Source organism: Gossypium hirsutum, chromosome A11 (genome assembly GCF_007990345.1).
Source record: "Gossypium hirsutum isolate 1008001.06 chromosome A11, Gossypium_hirsutum_v2.1, whole genome shotgun sequence".
Lineage (NCBI taxonomy): Eukaryota > Viridiplantae > Streptophyta > Magnoliopsida > Malvales > Malvaceae > Gossypium > Gossypium hirsutum.
The window spans coordinates 117,486,884-117,510,977 of NC_053434.1; the positions used below are offsets into that span (position 1 = coordinate 117,486,884).

General features: G+C 32.9%; 2 protein-coding genes across 2 annotated transcripts; both read left to right on the forward strand.

The window, feature by feature from the left end:
• Positions 1-17,729: 17,729 nt before the first annotated feature.
• On the forward strand, positions 17,730-18,389 carry LOC107954072 (receptor-like protein 9DC3). Its single transcript, XM_016889552.1, has one exon. It carries the CDS (start codon positions 17,730-17,732, stop codon positions 18,387-18,389), a length of 660 nt encoding a protein of 219 aa, XP_016745041.1.
• Positions 18,390-23,054: 4,665 nt separating this feature from the next.
• LOC107954081 (uncharacterized) lies at positions 23,055-23,678 on the forward strand. Its single transcript, XM_016889562.1, has one exon. It carries the CDS (start codon positions 23,055-23,057, stop codon positions 23,676-23,678), a length of 624 nt encoding a protein of 207 aa, XP_016745051.1.
• The last annotated feature ends 416 nt before the right edge of the window (positions 23,679-24,094 follow it).

Here is a 24,094-nt window from a genome sequence, read left to right on the forward strand (position 1 = left end):
AATGACTGTCGACTTTGTAATGTTGGCATATAAAGCGACTTTTACCCTCTTAGCGAAATAATCGATGCCTGCTAGAAGCTTTCAACGAGATCGGCCCAATAACCTTCATGCCCCACATAGAGAAAGTCTACAAAGAAATGAAGGGGCACATGAATCTTATCTCTATAAATTTGGCATTTACGGCATAACTAATGCAATTCTCTTTTACGATGGACTAGTAGAACCTGAATCTCATTATTAGCCTGGTCATCATTAACCCATTAGCATGTGTCCTTCTGACACACCTAGGGACCTTTTTTAACAGTATCCACAGGTCTTAGTAGCCCAAGTATATCTTGATATGGACGCTTCGCTTTGCCTTTATGGTGATCCAGACTTTGATCCTTACCTTTTCTCTTCTCTTAGGCCTATTGTTCATTGACTCTTTGTAAGGTAGGATATGTTTTTCATCTTGTTCTACCATCCTTAACAAATTAGGAGATAGGTTACCATCTCTGTCATCTTCAAAGTGTTGAGATCCCTTTAGGCCCATATTTCGCTCAAAAGAAGATTCTGGGTCAATAGCAACGTCCTTCATGTCATTGATATCTGAGGACCTGTTGTAGGTATGAAGGCAGACTCCAAAGAATAAATTATTCTAAGGATGATTACTTGTAGGGTATGATCCTGAATGAAGAATATTCGAAAGAATGTTCAAAAAATGAAAGAATCTAAGAATAACTGTTTGTACGGTATGAAATGGAAAGAATAAAAGAATATTTATTCAAAATAATAACAAACATGCATTTTATTGAAATAAAGATTTTGGATATAAGCCTATTTCACAAAAGGATTCTTGTTGCATCTAGGCTTAAAACAACAAGCATGTTTTAATATTACTCTAGATTAGCTCTAAAAATATAAAGGTCTCTTCCACAGTCTCATGGTTCAAAACACTCCCAAGTATGTAAGGGTAGATGCTCGAAAAATTCTATTCCCTGGTTCCCTCTTCTGATACGTTGTTAATGTTCAGATTCCCTCATATCAGATCTTGCACAAGAGCCCTGAACTCGATGCATTCTTGGATCTCACGCCCCTATCCATCATGAAACTTACAATATTTACCCCTTTAACAGAATGGTTAGGTAACGGATTTTTTTACACCAGAGGGATCATCGAATTTTACAATACCCATTTTGATGAATCTTTCGATTAACTTTTTAAAAGCGGTACAATTCTCAATCGAATGCCCTGTGATTCCTGCATGGTATTCGTATTGGCCGCTTACATTGTACCATTTAGGGTACGGAGGCTGTATTGGTTCTACGTAAAAAAGGGATACAACATGTGCATCAAACAAAATTTGGTACAACTCCCTATACGTAATTGGGATAGGCGCGAATTGGGGTTTTTCTGAGTTTGGTTTCAGATTGAGTTTTTGCCTTGGGGAGACCTAATGGCTGATGGTTACCGTCCTTGGCTGGCTTACTGTAATCGGCTCCAAATAGCCCTTGTTATACCTACTTGTACTATTCGCTTCCTTTTCCTTCTTTTTTGGGGCCCTTAAAGTTCATTATCCCATTTCTTTTGTTTCTGCAAGAACAACAGGTTTGGCTCGATCATCCTTCGGGTTAAAACCTAAACCCATCGGGAAGTTCAACAATGTCGAGGTATTAGTCTATTATCGGGGTTCGATAATGATAGGTACCCCTTGCAGATGCTCGTCTGGTTGGGTCAGGACACTTATTGGGGTAAGACTTGGGGAATAGATGAGGTATTCATTATCGTCCCCATTGTTGACCATTGGGCCACTCATTTTTTCAAGTACTTTGACTAGTAACTGGGTTAACTGGCCTATCACATTCCTTTGGAATTATTGCATTTGATCCCACATATCCTGTTGAATTTTGGCCAATTGCTCCTGCATCTATATTTGCATTTGCTCTATTCTCTCTAACTTTTGGTCCATGGCTTTTGTTCTTGCGTGAGTACCGTAACGATGCTTAGTCGATTAACTGAAATAATTTTACTTAATCAGGGTCCTTTTGTGAAAATCTAATGCAAATGATGTAATGCAATGCCGATGCATAGAATGAATGTAAAAAGAAATAGAGGCATTGATTTTGAATTCAATTCCATTAGAAGAGCTTTTCTAGAAAACAAATTTCTTTACGTAAAATGGATTACAAATGCGGCATTGCCCTCATATTCCAAGTGAAGACATCGATCCCTTTCTTAAGGACAAATCTTGTAAACTTTCAATAGATGCCTCCACTAGCTCCTTTTTGCTTGATCTGGGTCGCGGCCCATTGCTTACTTATCCCCACGATGCTTGTTAGCTTCCTTAAGGAAGTTTACGGCTCTCGAATAATCTTTTTCGGCTTGAACCCCTGGCCAATGAAACAAAGTCTTGTATTCCTCCACGAACTATCAGCTTTCTCTCGTTGTGTTTACTTGGACCATATTCAGGCGGCCGTATTATAATCCAATTTATCAAGAAATCTATTTTCCATGTCAAGATCTTTATTTAGCAATTGAACGTGAATCAACACCTCTTTTCTATGATGAAAATGCAATGCAATCACAATCAAAACGACCAAAAAAAGTCACTATACAAAACTAGAATTCAAAGTAAGCAAAGAATAATAAAGCCCCTACTCGGATAACCACAAATGGTTCGGTGTAGCTCTACCTAGGGCGGGCCCTTATAGCTCACTATATGTGGTTCGGTTCTAAAGAAAGGGTACCTAAACTAGCAGATTCCTCGATCCTCACCCATTATAGGCTTATATTGACCGAGTTCAGTTCAGGGGAATACATTTCCCTATGGCTACACGGAGGTGAAAACCTCACGAAAACATAGGTACTGATGTATCCCGAAAGCGATCCACTATCCTGCACGGAGGTGAAAACCTCACGAAGGAAATAGTTTCTCACTCCCACTTAAAAGGGTAACCACGACGGTCATGCAATATGATGCAGGAATATCCTACGAGACTCAAACCACAACAAACATATGACATAACACAAAACGAATGCGACAAAAGAACCATGATTTTTCAAATCAAATTTTTGATTTTCGATAAAAGGATAGAAAATAATCAATTTTATGGCTTGACTCTTTTATTGTCCCCAGTGGAGTAGCCAAGCTATCGAAACCATTTTTATTTTTGAAAAATAGGGATCGACTTTAAAATGAACTATGGAGTCGCCACCAATCCTGTTTGTTTAGGTGTGATCAGATCACCTTACAAAACATTTTTGTTAAAATATTAATTTTGGCCTACGAAACTTAAGAAAATGGGTTCGAGAGTCAGTTACGTACGAGGAACAATTAGCATCCTCGAAACACCCAAAATTGGTACCTTATTGATTAATTAATGTCCTAATGTCGAAAATTTGAGAAGATTTTAAAATACAATCCCTTTAAAAAATGTTTGGATAACTCGAATTGAATATTAAGATTCTCTTGTTCTGAAGGAATAAAATATCATATCCAGCACTTTAGGATATGACATTCCAAACCTTCGATACCAAGATCATCTCATGATTTCCAAAACTCATGCATTAAATTTTTAAAAGGATATTCGGTTATTTGGTCAAAAGGTAAATCGAGACCCAGCACGTTAGGGCAGGATTTCTCAAATTTTTAAACACGAAATATTGCCTTGTTTTTTAATTGAAGAAAACACAGACGAAATTTTAAAAAGATATTTGATTATTTGGTCAAACAGAAAATCGAAACCCAGTACGTTAGGGCACAATTTCTTCAATTTCCAAGTACTGAATATTGCCTTTACTTGAAAAATCCAAACAAAAATAAAAAATAAAATAATATAGAAATAAAAAATGGAATAGCAAAGAAAATTTGAATGAAAATTTAATTTAAATCGGGAGTGGGAAAGTAAACACATGTACAACAAAATATTGAATGAAACAGTTTAAAAATAGGACGGATAATAAAAATAATAGTAATAATAATAAAAAATATAATGGTAATAATAATATATAAAAAATAAAAAATAATGATAGTAATACATAAATATAAATAGAAATATAATACATAGAAATATAATAATAGTAATAATAATAATAAAAGTTTTAAAATCATATAAGAGGACATAAATAAATAAATAACAACACGATATAAATAAATAAATAAAATGTTAATAACAAGAGTAAAAAAACATATATAGGAAAAATAATAATGAAAATAATATTAGTATATAAATATAAATAGAAATATAATAATAGTAGAAATATAAATAGATAAATAATAATAGTATTAGAATAACAAAATAAATATAAATAGAAACATAATAATAATAGCAATAATATATTAAATTAGTTAATTTGATAATAAAATAGTAAAAATAAAAAAAGATTAAATCGAACCTTAAAGCAAAATTTTGGGGAAAATAAAAAATAAATAAAAGGAAATGGACCAATTTGCATGTGCGAATAACAAGGAGGGACCAAAAGGGAAATAATCCCTACCCTCCAAAACGCACAGCTTCAAGGAGGACCAAATGCAGTCAATACAAATTTTAGGGCCAAAATTAAAAATAATAAAAACTTAATTGCAAAACAATAAAAAAGCAGAATGGCTAAAAGCAATTGGACGAATTTAGAAAAAATAAAGAAATTGAAATGAAATGGACAAAATTCCCATGCCAAATTGAAAGAGAAAAGAAAATAATTCAATTCCAATGGAAATAGAAAAAGAGAGAATAATCCAATTCCAAATTGAAGTAGGAATACCAAAAGTCCTCCTTTTCAAAGAACAAAATACCCCTATTTATATATATGGAATTTACTAAAAATAGCCTAACTAATTTAATAAATTAAATAAAATAATATATTCCTATTTTTGGCATTTTACCAAGTCAACAAAATTTGATAACTCCTTGGCTTTCTCCATCTTTTTGATTTGGCCTCAATTTAATGATTGTCTTTCAATTTGACTCTCTTTAACTTGTTTTCAACTGATTGCATCATTTAACTTTATTTATTCGGTTATTATTTATTTGGGCCCAGGCCAAAATTAACCTATTACACAAGTTGGATAGTGGTGGAATGCAAAGTTTCATGTGTTCCCACATTCAAGTTCTTCGTGCCAAGAGCCTGGCACCCTATGCATCTCACATGCCTACAAATTTTTTCCCCTCAACTCTTTTAAAAAGGAGCAGCGCATAAAGATATGCTTCTTAGATTCCATTTCCTCATCATTACACAACATAAAAAAGGAGTTAACTAGAATAGCTAACCAAGCAATGAAGGAATGCCTAGGAATAGGAAGATTACCACAAACAATCTTATGCTAAGGGACTTTGCATTGTTTATGCCTTACAAGTTCATAGCACTTCTTCTTTTCTTTTCTTTTTATAAACATGAAATCCCCCAATCAAAGGAACAAGACTTTGGAGCTTGAGTAAGTGTTTCCATGCCCAACTATGACTTGGTTAAGCTTGGACTTGCAATGCACTATGTCCCTTAAGAATGTAAAGATTAACCCAAGCAACCCAAAGTGACACTTCTTTCATCCAAACTATATATAAATTTTGCATCATACAAACTTTGTTTCAAAGAACTGATTTTTAACTCCAAGCCCTCCTTCAGCCTTGGGATGGCATATCCATTCCTAGTAGCGGAGCCACAAACTTTTTTTTTTGGAGGGGTGGAATTAAGTTGTATATTTTTCGATAGTAAAAATATAATTTCACCATTTTAATAGACTATATCTTTATAATTTTTAAAGGATTAAATTATTTTTTTATTATTTTAGGGGGTAAAGTGTAATTTTACCATTACTAATTTAAAATTTTATAAATTATAAAAGGCCTAAATAGAAAATTTTCCATTTTAGGGGTAGAGACCCTGCCTACCACCCTTGGCTCCGCCACTGTCCATCCCCAACTCACTTTTGCTCCCCTTGCTGAACCTGCAGAACCTTTCCAAAGAAAAGAACTGCACAACTGTGCAACTCTTTTAGTAACCCCTACACCAGAAATTTTGAATACTAAAGATAACTGATTGCAAAAGTTGAAGTCTGCTAGCAGAAGAAAGACTTTTAACAGTCCAACGATTAATCCTTCTTGTGATTTTCTCCACTAGCCCCTTACAATCAGATCCATTCAAATTCTTCGCAACCAATGGCACCTCAAGGTATCTAACTGGCAATGTCCCCAGTTCAATACTAATAGACTAAAAAATTCTCATCCATTAAGAAGGATCAATACCGGAGACTCAAAATGATATGTAGCAGACTTCTCTATAATTATAAAATTATGTCTTCATTAAATGAAACTATAGATATTTTTTCAACATCAATTAAAATTATTTTTCTTATTTTTTCCTTGGTCCATATTTTCTAAGATTTGACAATTTGTTGAATGTCATGTGGTGTCTACATGGAACCATGTAAAGTTTTCAAAAATATGTTATGTACAGATATACATACATATATATTATATGTGCTTGCTAATTCTTTAGCAAAAATTGTATCAATACGGTGCTTATCATTATTATATTACGTTTGCATGTGTTTTTTTTATCATTTGTATCGAGTGAGAAATAACAAGCAGTTTAGAGAGAAGCATAAAACTGAACAAGAATTTATTAGCATATTTAAGGAATCTGTTAGAATTAGATTGATAAGTGTTGAAATTAATCTGAATGATTCTTTCACCAACCAACATTCTAGTGTTTGGGAGATTAGTTAACTATATAGAGGAATTTTGTCTAGGAAACATATTATACGCAATAGTATCAGTTGTTTGACTATAGCAAATCATTACTTCCTAGATAAATAAAAATAAAAATTTTATCAAGAAAATGATATCAGTTGTTCCGCTCCAAGTCCAAACATGAATGTGTCTGATATTTGAACAAAAATTTTAGACCTCAATTATTTTATATCATTTAATTTTCATTATCTTTTGAGTTATAAATTTGAGTTTCATCATTATAATTAAAATCATTTGTAGTTGTCAGAAGAACTATAAAACTAAACTAAACTTGTCTGTTTAAAAATTAGATAAATAAAAATACGCTAAAGTGCCTCAACAAATAGATTAAGGGTTTTATAGAAAATATTTGTAAGTTTTGACTAATTTAAGTATATTTTTCAGGTGAAATTCCTTCCGTTATTGGAAACTTGACTTTTCTCCAAACATTTCTTCTTGCAAACAATAAATTAACAGGTATAATTTCATCTTTCTTTTCTTCTTCTTTTTTAATTAATTTTATGAAATCTTTTTTAAGTAATTAAAATAAATATCACCTTAAGCTTACCTTGAAAAGTAATTTAGTAGTAGTTTACTTTTAATTGATTAAAGTTTTAAATTCATTATTATGCATCTAAAAAGTACAATATGTTATAAAATAAATTACTCAATCATTTCATCGCCTATCTGTTTAATATGCATATTTGTCACAAATATAATTAATGAAAAATTTAGATGCAACAATTATGTCAGTTCTATTTAAATTATGTGTTACAAACTTTTAAAAAATGTATTGCTAATTCAACCTATAATATACAAGGCTCAAACTCCAAAAATTGATTAAAATATCATTTTGAATTAAAATATTTAATTGTATTAGATATTAAAATATATAATATCTTTATTAAAGTTTTAATTTAATATTTTCATTATTAGACACCTTAATATTATTAATCTCTTTCAAATAATTTATTTCCTATTACAAATAACACTCAACTATTAAATTCTAACACGATAAAAAAACATAGATAATAATCATTTTGCAAGGACTATGCCTTTTCGAAATCACAAATATGGCTTCCCTATGCATTTCTCCATCATATAGAACTTTTCATATAAGCAAAATCAAATGCCCTGCTTTATTAATATTCTTGAAAAATAACCAAGCTAATGACATTAAAACTTCTTCTTATATTGTTGTAGTTTATTTTATATTTTTAAGTTTTTATTTTTTTAGGCATAATGCTAAAAATAACCTCTAACATTTGGTTGTTTGGTCATTTTGGTCTTTTATAATTTTTTTGAACACTTTAACATCTAACCTTTTTTTGGAGGGTTAAATTGATCTATTTTTAATGGACATGCTGACTATTGTTCCAATAGGGTTGGAAGCGTGTAAATTATTGTACTAAAAAATCACACAAAGTTCAATTCCCAGGAAAGAGAGGTGGATCACATGGATCTCTTAAGTACCAAGTCTTTCCTTAGTCAGAATATCCCTTCTTTCGTAATTTAATAGCACAATTAAATACTACTATTATACCCTCAAATATTGAAAGAAAAATAAGACAAGAAAGAACACAAGAGTTTTAACGAGGTTCGGTAAATTATACCTACGTCCTCGGGCACTAACACCAGATGATAACTTCACTATCTCCAAAATATTACAAACAAATAGAATTCCTTAAGAATTCTCAAATGGGAGAAGAGAGAAAACTAAGTGAGAAAGAATAGTTGGGATAATTTGAAATGAGAAATGAGAAGGCCTATTTATAGTTAAGGTTCAAGGACCAAACAATAAATAGCCCATTATCTCAAGGACCAAAAAAGAAATTATCTCATGCCAATTTTTCAAAGTCATTTACGGTGCTAAACTTGCACCTCTTATTTTGACATTTTAGTCAAAATTGATGGCTGTCATGCATTGTCAACAAGCTGCCATTAATGTTAACAATCTCCACCTTGAAGATTTGATTAGGATAATCACATCTTCACACATTTCCTTCAACTCCCCAAATCTGATAAAGCTATCTTTTGTAGTGCCTCCAAATGCCCTCACGAGCACCATACACCTGAAGGTGCTCAAATTCTCAGGATGTTAATCAAGTTCAAACAATGATTGAACTTGATTGTTGTTACCACCTTGGTCATCATATCTGCGGGATTATCTGCTGTCGGAATCTTCTAAAGTAGAATTTTTCCATTTTCAAAGACTTCTCGCACAAAGTGATATCTTACATCGATATGCTTGGTTCTTGAATGATAGACTTGATTTTTCGCTAAATGAATAGCGCTCTGACTGTCACAATATAGACTAATGTGACTTTGAACAACTCCCAAGTCTTCCAACAATCCATTAAGCCAAATAGCCACCTTAACAGCTTCTGTAACTGCCATATATTCTGCCTTTGTAGTAGAAATAGCTACTGTAGACTGTAAGTAGACTTCCAACTCACTGGGGCTTTAGCAAGAGTAAACAGATACCCCGTAGTTGAACGACATTTATCTAAATCACCAGCAAAGCCGGAATCAACATATCCAACTACAAACTGACCAAGTGCTTCATCCTACTCAAAAACTAAACCAACGTCTACGGTTTTTCGAAGATACCGAAGAATCCATTTCACAGCTTGCCAATGTCCTTTTCCAGGATCATGTATATACCTGCTCACAACTCCAACAGCTTGTGAAATGTCAGGCCGCGTACACACCATTGCATACATCAAACTCCCAACTGCATTAGCATATGGGACTTTTGCCATATATTCTCTTTCTTCTTCAGTCTTCGGAGATAATTGAGGATTAAGTTTCCAATGAGAAGTAAGTGGAGTACTTACATGTTTTGTGTTTTCATTTACACCAAAACATTGTAATACATTTTTCAAATATTGCTTCTGATTCAAACAAAGCTTGCCTCTCTGTCTATCTCTACTTATCTCCATGCCGAGAATCTTCTTGACCTCACCTAGATCTTTCATCTCGAACTCTTGATTTAACTGAGCCTTCAGCTTATCTATCTCTTTTTGGCTCTTCGAAGCGATTAACATATCATCAACATACAAGAGAAGATAAATGAAAGATCTGTCATGCAGCTTCTGCAAATACACACAATTGTCATATTTGCTTCTTGTGTACTTCTGCCTTCTCATAAAGCTATCAAACCACTTGTACCACTGCCTTGGGGATTGCTTCAATCCATATAGCGATTTGTTCAGCTTACAAACCCAACTTCTGCCACCAATATCTTTGTATCCTTCGGGTTGAGTGATATATATCTCCTCTTCTAACTCACCATACAAGAAAGCTGTCTTTACATCAAGTTGAGCTAGCTCCAAATTCAATTGTGCTACCAAGGCCAACAAAATTCTAATGGAAGAATGCTTTACAACAGGGGAAAATACATCATTATAGTCAATTCCCTCCTTCTGAGCGTAGCCTTTAGCTACAATCTTGCCTTGTAGTGAACATCTTTCTTGTTAAGAGATCCATCTTTCTTTGCAAATACCCACTTGCATCCGATTGCCCTTTTACCTTTCGGTAATTGTGCCAATTTCCAAGTATTGTTCTTCCGGAGAGACTGCATTTCTTCATCCATGGCGCTTTTCCATTTGTCACTTTCTAAGCTTTGCATTGCTTCTTGATAAGTGACAGGAATATCATCATCAACAACAAGAAGGGCGTAGGCTACCATATCAGTAAATCAAGCAGGTCTGCGAATTTCTCTCCGTCGCCTTGCAACTGCAACTGGTTCTGGTGTACTCAACGGTTCTTGGGTCAGAACCTCTTCATCCTCTAATTCCTCCATTATGGCTGGAGAATTAGACTTATTAACTAGGCAAATCCTCACCTGCTCGAACTCCACCTGTTTTGGAGTACACTCCACCTGTTGTGGAGTATTGCTTGTCTGAATATCTTTATCTGCTACCTTTTTCAATGTGGAAGATTCATCAAAGGTAACATCTCTGCTACAAATCATTTTCTTTGTGTCTAAGCACCAAAGACGAAATCCTTTTACTCTAAAGGTGATACCCATAAAGAGAGCTTTCTTTGCCCTCGGATCTAATTTTGACTCCTTCACATGGTAATATACAGTGGATCCAAACGCATGTAAGGAATCATAATATGTAGCCGATTTTCCAGACCATTTCTTTCTAATGCAGATGATGGCAAACGATTAACAAGATGGCCAGCGTATGTCACAGCCTCAGCCCAAAATTGCTTGCCCAACCCAACATTAGACAACATACATCGAACTTTCTCCAGCAATGTTCGATTCATACGCTCTGCCACTCCATTCTGCTGTGGTGTATCCCTAACTGTGAAGTGTTGAACAATACCATACTCTTGGCACACATCGAAGAACGGATCATTTTTATATTCCCCTCCATTGTCCGTCCTAAGCCGCTTGATTTTCTTGCCAGTCTGGTTTTCGATCATAGTTTTCCATTTAAGAAACAATCCAAGCAGTTCATCCTTAGTTCTCATGGTATACACCCAAACTCTTTTGGAAAAGTCATCAACAAAAGTAACAAAGTAGTGTTTTCCTCCCAATGAAGGTGTTTTGGAAGGCCCCCATACATCTGAGTGAACATATTCCAAAATACATTTTGTATTATGGATAGCAGTGCCGAATTTCACTCTCTTTTGCTTTCCCAGAACACAATGCTCGCAAAATTTTAATTTGCAAGCCTTTGCACCTTTCAACAATCCTTGCTTTGCCAAAATTTGCAAGGATTTTTCACTGGCATGTCCCAACTTCATATGCCACAACTACATTAAGTCCAATTCTTTATTATCGGAAGCTGCAGCTACTGCTCCAATAACTGTACTACCTTGGTAGTAATACAAGTTATTTTTTCTGATGCCCTTCAATATCACCAGTGCACCAGATGTCACTTTCAAAGCCCCATCTCTCATAGTAACAACTGAACCTTCGGATTCCAAGGCTCCCAATGAGATGAGATTTTTCTTCAAACTGGGCACGTACCGAACATCAGTCAGAACTCTGTTTGATCCATCTTGATTCTTTAATTGGATTGAACCTATCCCAACAGTTTTACAAGCATTGTCATTGCCCATAGAAACAACTCCTCTATTTAGTTCTACTAAATCAGAGAACCACTCCCAGTTAGGGGACATATGATAGGTACAACCCGAATCCAATATCCACTCATCTAAATGGAACGATGATGATGATGCAACCAGTGATAGTTCAGAGTCACTGGTATCATGCTTTGCAACACAAGCATCTACAACAGCTTTTCCCTTATTCTTCATCTTTGGACAATTTTTCTTCCAGTGGCCTTTCTCATGACAAAAGGCACATCCATCTTTCCCAAGTCTGGACTTTGACTTTGATCTCCCCTTCTGAGTTTTTCTCCGAGTATATGAACGACCACGGACTACTAAAGCTTCTATGCCTCTGATTGAGTTTTTCTGTTTGTCCTTCTTTCTTTGTTCATAACTGTATAAAGCCGCATAGACTTCGCTCAGAGATATATCACTCTTCCCGTGAAGTAGAGTAGTTTCTAGGAACTCAAACTCCTCAGGAAGTGATCCCAACAACATCAAAGTCAAATCTTCATCTTTGAATGTCTCATCCATATTTAGCAAATCAGTGACTAACTGATTAAATTTAGTGATGTGATCATTCATTGTGGTACCTGGAACGTAAGTGAAACGAAACAGTCTTTTCTTCAAGTGGAGCTTATTCTGACTGTTTTTCTTCAAAAATTTTTCTTCAAGTGCCACCCACAACTTATTCGCAGAAGTCTCCTTTGAAAAAGCATACCTCTGCTCTCGAGAAAGGCATGATCGAATTGTGCCACATGCCAACCGATTGATCGCCTTCCAATCTTTCTCCTGTACATCATCTGGCTTCTTTTCATCAATGGCAATGTCTAGACCCTGTTGAAAAAGGGCATCTAGAACCTCACTTTGCCACAAACCAAAATGGCTCGTGCCATCAAAGATCTTCACGGCCAATCTTGCATTTGCAATTGTTGGTCTTGTCCACATGGACGATGTTGAAGCTCCTAAACCGTCTGTTGTCTCCATAATCTTTCAATATACCTAAGGAAATCTTTTCTGATGTGGAAGATCAGTTTAAACTGCAACCACAGAGCATACTACGATTAACCTTCGGCTCTTGATACCACTTGTTGTTCCAATAGGGTTGGAAGCGTGTAAATTATTGTACTAAACAATCACACAAAGTTCAATTCCCAGGAAAGAGAGGTAGATCACATGGATCTCTTAAGTACCAAGTCTTTCCTTAGTCAGAATATCCCTTCTTTCGTAATTTAATAGCACAATTAAATACTACTATTATACCCTCAAATATTGAAAGAAAAATAAGACAATAAAGAACACAAGAGTTTTAACGAGGTTCGGTAAATTATACCTACGTCCTCGGGCACTAACACCAGATGATAACTTCACTATCTTCAAAATATTACAAACAAATAGAATTCCTTAAGAATTCTCAAATGGGAGAAGAGAGAAAACTAAGTGAGAAAGAATAGTTGGGATAATTTGAAATGAGAAATGAGAAGGCCTATTTATAGTTAAGGTTCAAGGACCAAACAATAGATGGTCCATTATCTCAAAGACCAAAAAAGAAATTATCCCATACCAATTTTTCAAAGTCATTTACAGTGCTAAACTTGCACCGCTTATTATTGACATTTTAGTCAAAATTGATGGCTGCCATGCATTGTCAACAAGCTGCCATTAATGTTAACACTGACATGGCCATTAATTGACTAACAATCAATATTAACCAACGACATAACGGTCCAATGATAATTAAATACTGAGGTGACACTATTTTATCTTATATATCATATCAGCAAATAATTTAAAAATTACTTTTTAAAAAAACCCTAATTTCTTCTCCCAACTCTTTGTTTCTTTCCTATATTTTCATTTTCCTACCACATTATAATATAAAAAAATCCACCATATTTCTTCTTCAATCAAAAATTAAAAAAAAATCCCACAAAAAAATTTTGAAAATAAAAACCCATAATGCGAACAACAAATAAATGAGGAATATTCAAAAGGCTACTAAAGAAAGAATCATGGAGGTGGAAGTACGTTCTAGGGTCAGCTTTCAAGTGGAAGAGACTAAACATTCATTACTTTTCTTTCATTGACGATTTGCTTTTCAAAATCGCTTCCATTTTCAAAGCGATTTTATTGGTTTCTACCCTCTGTTTCTTCTATCTTTGTTGTATATATATATCTGGGTTCTTTTTTGGCATTTTCTTTTAGGTTCAGATCTGGGAAAGTAATTATTTAATATCAATGACTATTACAATAAGAAAGAAGAAAACAAGTTTCATGGAATAAGATATGGGTTTTTGATTCTTTTACTCTTTCTTTGTGTTTTAGATTGTTGGATTTGGGTTTGAATTTTTGAGATGAGGATGGGGTTGATATGGGTTTATGTTTTAGATTATCAATCTAACATTTTTTAATGGAGTACTAGCTCGCGAGAGCAACTCCGTCAAGGTCTGAAAGCTTCACAATGGAGACGACGACGATGATGAAGGAGGGAAAAAAATGAGGAAGAAGAAACAGTGGTGATGATGATGGTTTTAAAATAATTTTAATAATTTTAAGAACAGGTTTCAAAAACCGAAAAAAGGATTAAGGAGGCTTTTGAAGGGGAATGGGGATTATGATGATGATTATTTTGAAATGTCATATTAAAATTATTAGCTGATGTAGTATATAATATAAAATAGTATCATGTCAGCGATTAATGTTGATAGTTAGTCAACTAACGGCCATGTAAGCATGTCCGTTAAAAACAGATCAATTTAACCTAAAAAAAAAGTTAAGTGTTTAAGTGCTCCAAAGAAAACATAAAGGGTCAAAGTGACCAAACAACCAAATGCTAGAGACTATTTTTGGTGTTATGCTTTTTTTAATATAATAATACTTTTCGCTGTAAAAAAATAATTACTCATTTACTTTTAACCACTAGAACTTGATTCATGAAACAAAATTAGTATAATCTTTACCTTAAATTTACAAATTTTTCTGAAGAAGCTATTTGAATTGTCAAAAGTTAAACTATGTTTCGGTATTTATTAGAACTCCTACACATCCTAAGTTACTTTTAAGCTCACCGTCTACCTTAAAACAGAAATTAGCATATTCTTCCTTTTTTATCCATATCATTTTTCTTTGGTTCTCATATTCGTTCATCCATAGCTTTATTTATTCTTGCTTTAATTAATTGAAGTGATGAATTTTTTTTTCTTGGATGATTTTGAGATTTTGGGTGTCATATGGGGACAAATTTAGGTTGGAGTATTTAATCCTCCTCTACAACTATGAATTTTGTGATGTGGTAATTTGCGTTTAGTGCTTGACTTTTTTTTTTTTGGATGCTTTAATTTTTCTTTTTTATGATATATTGTGATAGGGATTTATAAATTTGATTTTTTTTTCATAATATTTAAAATTATTTGTAGTTGCTATAAGTACTATAAAATTGAATACAATTTACCAGTTTTTAAAAAATAAAAAGATAAAGGAAATAGATTCCTGTAATGCTCAAAAATTTTAATTAATGTCCTGCTAAAAATTCTTTCTAACAAATTTAATTATATATTTCAGGTGAAATTCTTTCTATTATTAGCAACCTTACTTCTCTCAAGATCATTGATTTTTCTCATAACAACTTAACAGGTATTCTATCATTTTTCTTCCTTTTGTTGTTACAATTAAGCAATCCCTTCTGGTTGCAATAGAACTTTGTTATCTATTATTATAATTTGCTTCACAATCTTTTAATATCTTAATATAATACTTTTGACTTTAAAAAAAGAAAATTTTAATTACTCATTCAATACTTTAACTACTTTAACATTAGAAAAATGTAGGAAATATTGGTACAAGAAAAATAACCAATAATTTGAATTAAAAATTACTTAAATCCAACAATTTAAAAACTTGAAATTTAAACTCAAATGAATGAATTCTGAACTCAGAATCGAAATATTTTATTCTTTTAAACTTTATTTTTTCTAAGTCATATGAAATTTTATTAAAAGCATTTAAAACATGAATGATGCAGAGAATCACATGTTCAAAACCTGCCTACCCAATGCAATAAACAAAATTACAGGGGACCAATGAAAAAAAATAATGAAGTATTAAGCATACTACCATCATGCCTAGAAAAAGCTTGATCTCTCACTATTAGCTTTGGCCATTGGTTTTGCAATGGCATTTACTCCCTGTCCACTTTAATAACATAACCACTGCTAATGTTGGATGGAAAAGTTCACGAGATGCAAGGGATCTAGGGGAAGAATCAAATTATAACATTTTAAATGAATATAAATATAATTTTATCATTATATTAACTTGAAATTTTACAATTTCTAAAAGTATTAAATTAAAAAATTTCTATTTTGAAGGGATAGAATTGAATTATACCCTTTTAATTTGCCTTATTATTTATTTGTTTAAGTTTTTTTTTCTCAGTCAATTGAATAAGAGAAATAGAGTACATGACTTCTAGCTGTGGCTATAGACAATACATTAGAGATACTTTACGCCACTACACTCAACAAATTTAATTATATGTTTCTAGAGGAATTATTTTAATTATTTGAAACTTGATTTTCCCTTAGTGCATTTATCTTTATAATAACAACTTAACAAATATAATATCAAGTTTCTTCTCCTATTTGTTGTTGCAATTATTCAATCCAATTTAATTGTTGTAGCACCTTATTATATAATATTAATTAGTTTTACAATTTTTTAGTATCTTAATATAATCCATTTGGCTTAAAAAAGTTAACTACATGTTTGATACTTTGACTGCATTTAGCATTAGAAAAATATAGGAAAAGTTGGTACAAAGAAAAAAAAAATCATGAATAATTTGAATATTAAACTGAAATGAATCCATTCCAAAATCTTTAAGCTCGAGATATTTTATTTTTTTCAACTCAAAATTATCTTAATCAAACTTGTCTTGATTCATTTAACTGCAAGTTCTAAATGTTTGTTGATTTTGATATATTTAATTATATGTTTTAAGTGAAACTCCTCTAATTAGTGCAAATTTACTTCTCTCATGCACTTTTATCTCTTCCATAACAAATTCTTAGGTATAATTTAATCTTTCTTTTTCTCCTTTTGTTGTTACTTTTATGCAATTCCATTTTACTAGTAATCAAAATAAACGTTACTTAAGGTATATGTTTGGAAGGTAGTAGTATATTAAATTAATCAATCATTTTTATTAGCTATACAGTGCATGTATTACAATCTTAGAGTCATCCTCGTGCATCTAAAAATTGTTAGAAGTAGTATAGTAAATTAATCAATCATTTTTATTGGCTATAGAATGCATATATTACACCACAAATTCAATTCATTTACATTTATTCTATAAAGAATATTCAACCTCTTAATTCTAATTCTATTCCAAATTTTCTCCAAGGGCGAATTCCAACTCTACCATCTTCATTGCAATGGTGCCTCCTTTCAGAGAATAACTTAGTTGGAGAAATCCCTTCCTCAATATGCAATTTGAGTTCCCTTATATCTCTCTATTTATATGGGAATAGTTTGCTTGGAACAATTCCGAAATGCATTGGGAATTGGAGTTCTTCTCTTTTGAATAATTATTTTCATGGTAAAATACCAAAAAGTTTTGCTCAAGGTTGCACGTTACAAAGTTTTCAGATCAACAACAACCAATTAAAAGGATCACTACCACGATCTTTGGCTAATTGCAAAGATTTGAAGCTCCTCGATGTTGGAAACAACTATTTAAATGATACTTTCCCGGACTGGTTAGGAAATTTGAGTCATCTACAAGTTCTTATCTTGAGATCGAATAGATTCTATGGTCAAGTGGTTAACTCTAATGTTGTTGTTTCATTCACAAATTTGCATGATCTTTCTCACAATAACTTCAGTGGCTACTTACCTATTAAGATTTTTGAGAATTTGCATGTCATTAGAAAAGGGAATGAAAAGCCAGAGTACATGAGAAATTCAATGGCTGATGCATTAGCTAATGGAACTCGGTATTATCAGATGCAAGGTTTATCTTTTACAGCAAAAGGGTTGGAATTGAAGTTTGAAGCACTATTAACCAGTTGGATGGTAATTGACTTTTCGGACAATAAATTTTTGGGAGAAATTCCTAAAACACTTGGTAAACTTCATTCACTTATTGTGCTAAACCTCTCCCATAATAGCTTAACAGGTTCTATCCCATCATCATTAGGTGATTTGTTAGAGCTTGAATCATTAGATCTTTCATCAAATAAGCTCCAAGGAAGAATTCCAACAGAATTATCAAATATTGGATTCTTAGAGGTGTTAAACCTTTCTCAAAATAATTTAATGGGACCCATTCCTCAAGGAAAACAATTTAATACTTTCACTAATGATTCCTACATAGGAAACTTGGGTTTATGCGGGCTGCCATTATCAAATAAATGTGGTAATGATGAGAAAACTCCAACCAAAATTGATGGAGATGATGATGAAGAATTGGATTGGAGATTTTCTATATTGATGGGATATGGATCTGGGTTGGTGCTGGGACTGAGCTTGGGGTACATTGTACTCACAACTGAAAAACCATGGTGGTTGATTAGGATCATCGAGAGAGTTCAACAAAGATTTGCAAAAAGGTAGAGAAGCAAACTCTTCAATGGCTTTTTTTTTTTTTTTTTGCAAAACAAGTTGCGGACAAGTAGAAAAGAGAAGCAAACTCTTCAATGGCTTTTTTTTTTTTTTTTGCAAAACAAGTTGCGGACAAGTAGAAAACTTCATTGCTTGATGGTATGCATGCCTTCTCCATAGTTATTTTATAATTGTGCTGACCTTCTGCTTTATTGTATGTTGGGTTGTTTGTAATATGTTTTTCTGTTGACGCACTAAATTATAAAGACTGTCTTAATTGGTGCCTTCTATGTGTTTTCATATCCTTTTAACAAAATTGATGTCAGCTATTTAGAATTAGAAAAAAAAACTATATTTGCAATAAGAAATAGATACTACAAGAGAGGTTAATTTCTTCCAAAGATAGATTTGATAAACAATAAAGAGAGTAAAATAACGCAAAATTATAATCTACATGACTTTTTTTACTGAATTTGATCTATCATGATTTTATTACCACAATCCGTAAACTACATAAATAATCATCCCTTTATTAAAATTTTTTTGTTAAATCATTTAATTTTAAAAAATTATAAATAATTACTTAACTTAATTTTCTTTTATATTTTTAAGTCTAAAATCGTTAAATACTTTATGGTTAATTGACGTGACTGTTAATTTAATGATTTGTATTTTTAACAATTATTTTTAATTCATATATTTTCATTTTATATAATTATAAAAAGAAATGTTACCTCTGACCCAAATACCCAAATCAAAAGAAAATAAAATAAAAAATATATAAAATAGTCAAAAAACTAGAAAGTGAAAAGGAATAAAATTTTACCTCAGACCCACATCCTCTAATCAAAACTCATTCAAGATTCTCCCATGGATTTAGCTTCAACACTTCACCATCATGATAACTCAAAGCTCCCAAACTTTCCCGAATATCAACAATGATTAAAGCTTTAAAGCAACAACAAAGTCAAAGTAATTAATGATACGGCAAAAAAACAACAAAGTGGGTATTTTGCTTAACACCATTAAAAGAGGTTAGATTGTCATCAGGTCGATGGAAAAGAAAAGAAGGAATCTTGTTTTAATTTTGATCCGAGAGAGAAGAAAAGGCTGAAAAGGAATAAAAGAATAGAAAGGAGGATTAATGGTTCGGGAGGGTGTTAGAGAGAGAGAGAGAGGGGAGAGATCGCAGATGGAAAATAGTTTTGGGTTAATAAATTTTTATAATTATATGACATGGAGATGATGTGTATTAAAAATAATTATTAAAAATACAAATCACTGAGTTAACAGCTATATCAGTCAAAGGTTAAATTTTGATGTCACATTAGGCCTATCTAAAGGAAAAATGATGACCTGATTCAAAATGAGTCTTCTTGTTAGTTATGTCAACATTTTCCACAAATTGAGTCAGATGACATCAAATAAAAAATTGAAATTTGATTTGATATGAATCTCCAACATTTATTGCATGTGAATTTTACACGGTTTGACGGCTTTATGTCAAGAAATGAATTGATGATATTTATTGCAGGTCCTATTCCTTCCTCAGTCTTCAACATTTTTTCATTGCAACTAATTTCATTGGGATATAACAATCACTTTGGTCATCTCTTGTCGCATATATTTGATTACCTTCCTCAATTATATTTTCTCGAGTTGAGTGGATGCAAACTTTCTGGTAAGCTAAATGATTTGTCCTACTTTAATAATGTGCTTAAAACTTTGTGGAGAGAACTGTGCCTTTAGAAATCACAAATTTGATCTCCCAATAGCTTTGTTGGTGCTTTAGCTATGTATGGTGTTGATTTGAATTTTTATTTTTTGTTTGATTGTTACATGTTGTTGCATTGTAGCAATTATGGACTTCCTCGCTCTAGCTTTGTAATGTTTCTAAAGAAATGAATTAGTTACAATGATACTTTTAGTTACTAGGACTTCGTAAAATTATAGAATTTCACTTTGATTTTACAAATTTTTCTAAAGACTTCCAAAGCTATTGGATTTGACAAAAGTTCAGCTGTGTTTGGCTATTTATAAAAACTTCGCCGCATCTCGGGTTACCTTTAAGTTCACTTTTTATCTATCATATTTCTTTGGTTTTCATTTTTTTTTCATCCATTGTTAGGACGAGTATGTAGATCCTCCTCTACAACTATGAATTGTGTGATGGGGTCTTTTAGAGTTTCCTGTGCTTGTGTTGAGCATTGGCCTGCTGTAACACCCTTTACCCGTATTCAACGTTGAGATAGGGTTCGAGGCGTTAACGGATTTAAACATTCACAACAACACATAACATATTACTAACCATGCATGACAAACAATCATATGCACATCACCAATATCAAACATAACATAAATAGCTAGATTTATAAGTTAAAATCATTAGCTCACTAAAGACCAATATACTTGGCCAAATTATAATAACACATGTATTTTTACTTAATCGATTTTCCCGTTGAACTCTTCGGAATAATAACTAATACTCAGTTGCTTGTACATATTTTCACACTTATAGCCAAAGCTATCTGGTACGCATAGTAGCCTGCACTTAGTACTACACACGTGACCTAACCATCTGATACACGTAGTAGCCTGCACTTAGTACTACACACGTGATCGAAGTTATCGGGTACGCATAGTAGCCTACACTTAGTACTACACATGCGACCTCACAATAGATCATTCGTATCGTTTCTATTCCGAAGGCTCAACCGGGAAATTCCTCACTTTCCAACATGTTACAAATTTATTCATAGTCTTTTTTTCAATTTGTAATTTACAACAAATAGTCATTCTATAGGCAGCCACATTTCATATGATAACAAAATATAATAAAATAAAAAGAATCGATGAATTATTTACTACAAACTTGTCGAAATCTCATCAGGTACAACCGTGTAGCAATTCATACAACCCAGGTAATAGTAATTTAACACCCAATTCATGTAACAATAATTTGCTATTCAATTTCACATGACACAACAAGCATTACATTTTTCCATATCATACATACCATCCATCAACTTCTCTTAAACATATTAAATTATACAATTTATGCCATATCAACAGAGAATTACGATTCATGCATGGTATTGCATTATTATTAACACACGAACTTACATCGATCTAAAAACGACAATTTACCATTTTAGTCCATAACCTTGTATTTTCCCGATTTAAGCTTGAATCTCGATTTCCTTCATCTATAATATCACATTTAGCCTAATAATTAGTCACATTATTCATACGGGTCCAAAAATCATATTTTTACAAATTTGCATTTTGACCCCTAAACTTTTGCATATTTGCACTTTTGCCCCAAGGTTCGAAAATTAAACTTCATCCTATTTTCTTGTGTTTTATGACATGCTGATCATTTTCTCCTTCTATGGAAACATCAAATTCTCACTCTAACATGTACTTATGAACATTACGTATTTTTACCGGTTATGTCGTTTTACTCGTTTTCACGTAAAATCACTTAGCAAAAGTTGTTTAACACAATTTCAAGCTTCATATTCAACCATTAAGCATCAAAATACATGCATATCATTCATGGTTAAATTTTTAAACACAAACCCTAGCTCAAAATAATGGTAGAAATAGCTAGAACATGTTACCGGGACTTCAAAAATGTAAAGAACATTAAAAATGGAGCTCGGGATCACTTACAAATGAGCTTGGAAAGCTTGAAAACCCTAGCCATGGTGTTTTTCATGAAATATTCAGCCATGAGGAAGAAGATGAGCAAATTTGGCTTATTTTGGCATTTTTAATTCATTTAATTACCAATTTACTAAAATGCCCTTAATGAAAAACTTTTAAAAATCTATCATACAATGTCCATTTTTGTCCACAAACTTCAAAATGGTCTAATTACCATTTAAAGACCTTTGATTTAAAAACTCATAACAATTAAACACTTCTAACATGTGGAACTCAACTTATGCACTTTTTACAATTTAGTCCTTTTGACCAAATTGAGTGCCCAAACGTCAAAATTTTTGAACGAAATTTTCACGAAATAATTCTGTGAAATCGTAGAACATAAAAATATAATAAAAATGAATTTTTCTCATCATATTTTTGGTCTCAAAACCACTGTTCCGACTAGGCCCAAAATCAGGATGTTACACCTGCAATGCAACATGTAACTATCAGCAGCTCAGCAAGCAGATCAGCATTGGACCTGAACCGAGAGCAGCAACTAGTTTGCTTTCTTTTGTTTATTTTGGTTCAATTGTAACTTGTTCAATTTACTTGTAACTTGTTATTTAGGTTGGTAGGATTAGTTTTTTATTTGAATTTTGATGTAATAGTTGTTATGTCAGCTTGCTTTTGTATGTAATTCAAAGATTACATTAGTTATGTATTAGTAGGAGCAGTTACATCATTAGGTAACTGTCCAATTTCATGTAACTCACTAATATTTTTGAAATCATCAATGAAAATAGTTGTTCGATTATTATTTTTATTCAAACTCCTTCATTTTATTTTTTGCTTCAATCTTTTTGTTTTGCTTTTATTTTTTTGGCTTGCTTGTTTGTTGCCTTTGTTCCAACAAGTGGTAATCAGAGCCTAGGTCTTTGAGAGCCTCTGTTTGTTGGTTGTTTTATTATGAGAACAAAAGCTTGGGAAGAAAGAAACCGAAGCTGTTGAGTTTGTTTCAGCAAAATGAGTTTTACACCACCTCCACCATCTGTGTTTGCTGGTGAGAATTACCACATTTGGGTGGTCAAGATGAAAACATATCTTCAAGCACAAGATTTATGGAATGTAGTAGAAAATGATGCTGAACCACCTCCATTGAGGGCTAATCCCACGATTTCTCAAATAAGGCAGCATACTGAAGAGAGTACTAAGAAGCATAAAACATTGGCTTGTTTGCAAAATAAGGTGTCTGATGTGATCTTTACCAGGATAATGGCCTACAACTCACCTAAGCAAGCATGGGAGAAGTTAAAGGAGGAGTTCATGGGTTCAGAAAAAACAAGGCAGCAACAGTTGATTAATCTCAGGAGAGATTTTAAAAATTTGAAGATGAAAGATTCTGAGACTATAAAGCAGTACTCAGATAGGATCATGCCTACTGTCAACAATATAAGGCTCCTTGGAGAAGACTTCAGTGAGAGCAGAGTTGTTGAAAAGGTCATCACCACTCTTCTTGAGAAGTTCGAGTCAAAGATTTCATCACTTGAGGATTTAAGAGACCTGTCAGCCATCTCACTGTTTGAGCTGATAAACTCATTGTATGCACTTGAGCAAATGAGGGCCAACAGGCAGGAAGAGCATGCTTAAGGAGCTTTCCAAGCAAAGGCTAAAGAAGGCTCAGGTTCAAACTATAAAGAGAAGAAGTCTTGGCTAGATAAAAAGCAGAAACCAAGGAGAGATGAAGGGAATAAGAGGTTTCCACCATGTATCCACTACAAGAAAACCACACATTTGGAAAAATATTGTTGGTATAGGCTAGACTCCAATACAAAAGCTGCAAACAGCTTGGTCATGTTGAGAAGGTTGCAAAAATAAAGGAAAGGCACAAGGTCAGTAGCAAATGCAAGCTCAGGTTGTTGAAGACCTTTAAGATCAAGAAGAGCATGTCTTTACAGCCTCATGTTTTATATCTTCAAGAAAAGTCAGATGTGATTGGCTAGTGGATAGTGGTTGTACATACCATATGGCAGCTGATGAAAGGCTGTTTAAGGACCTCGATAGGA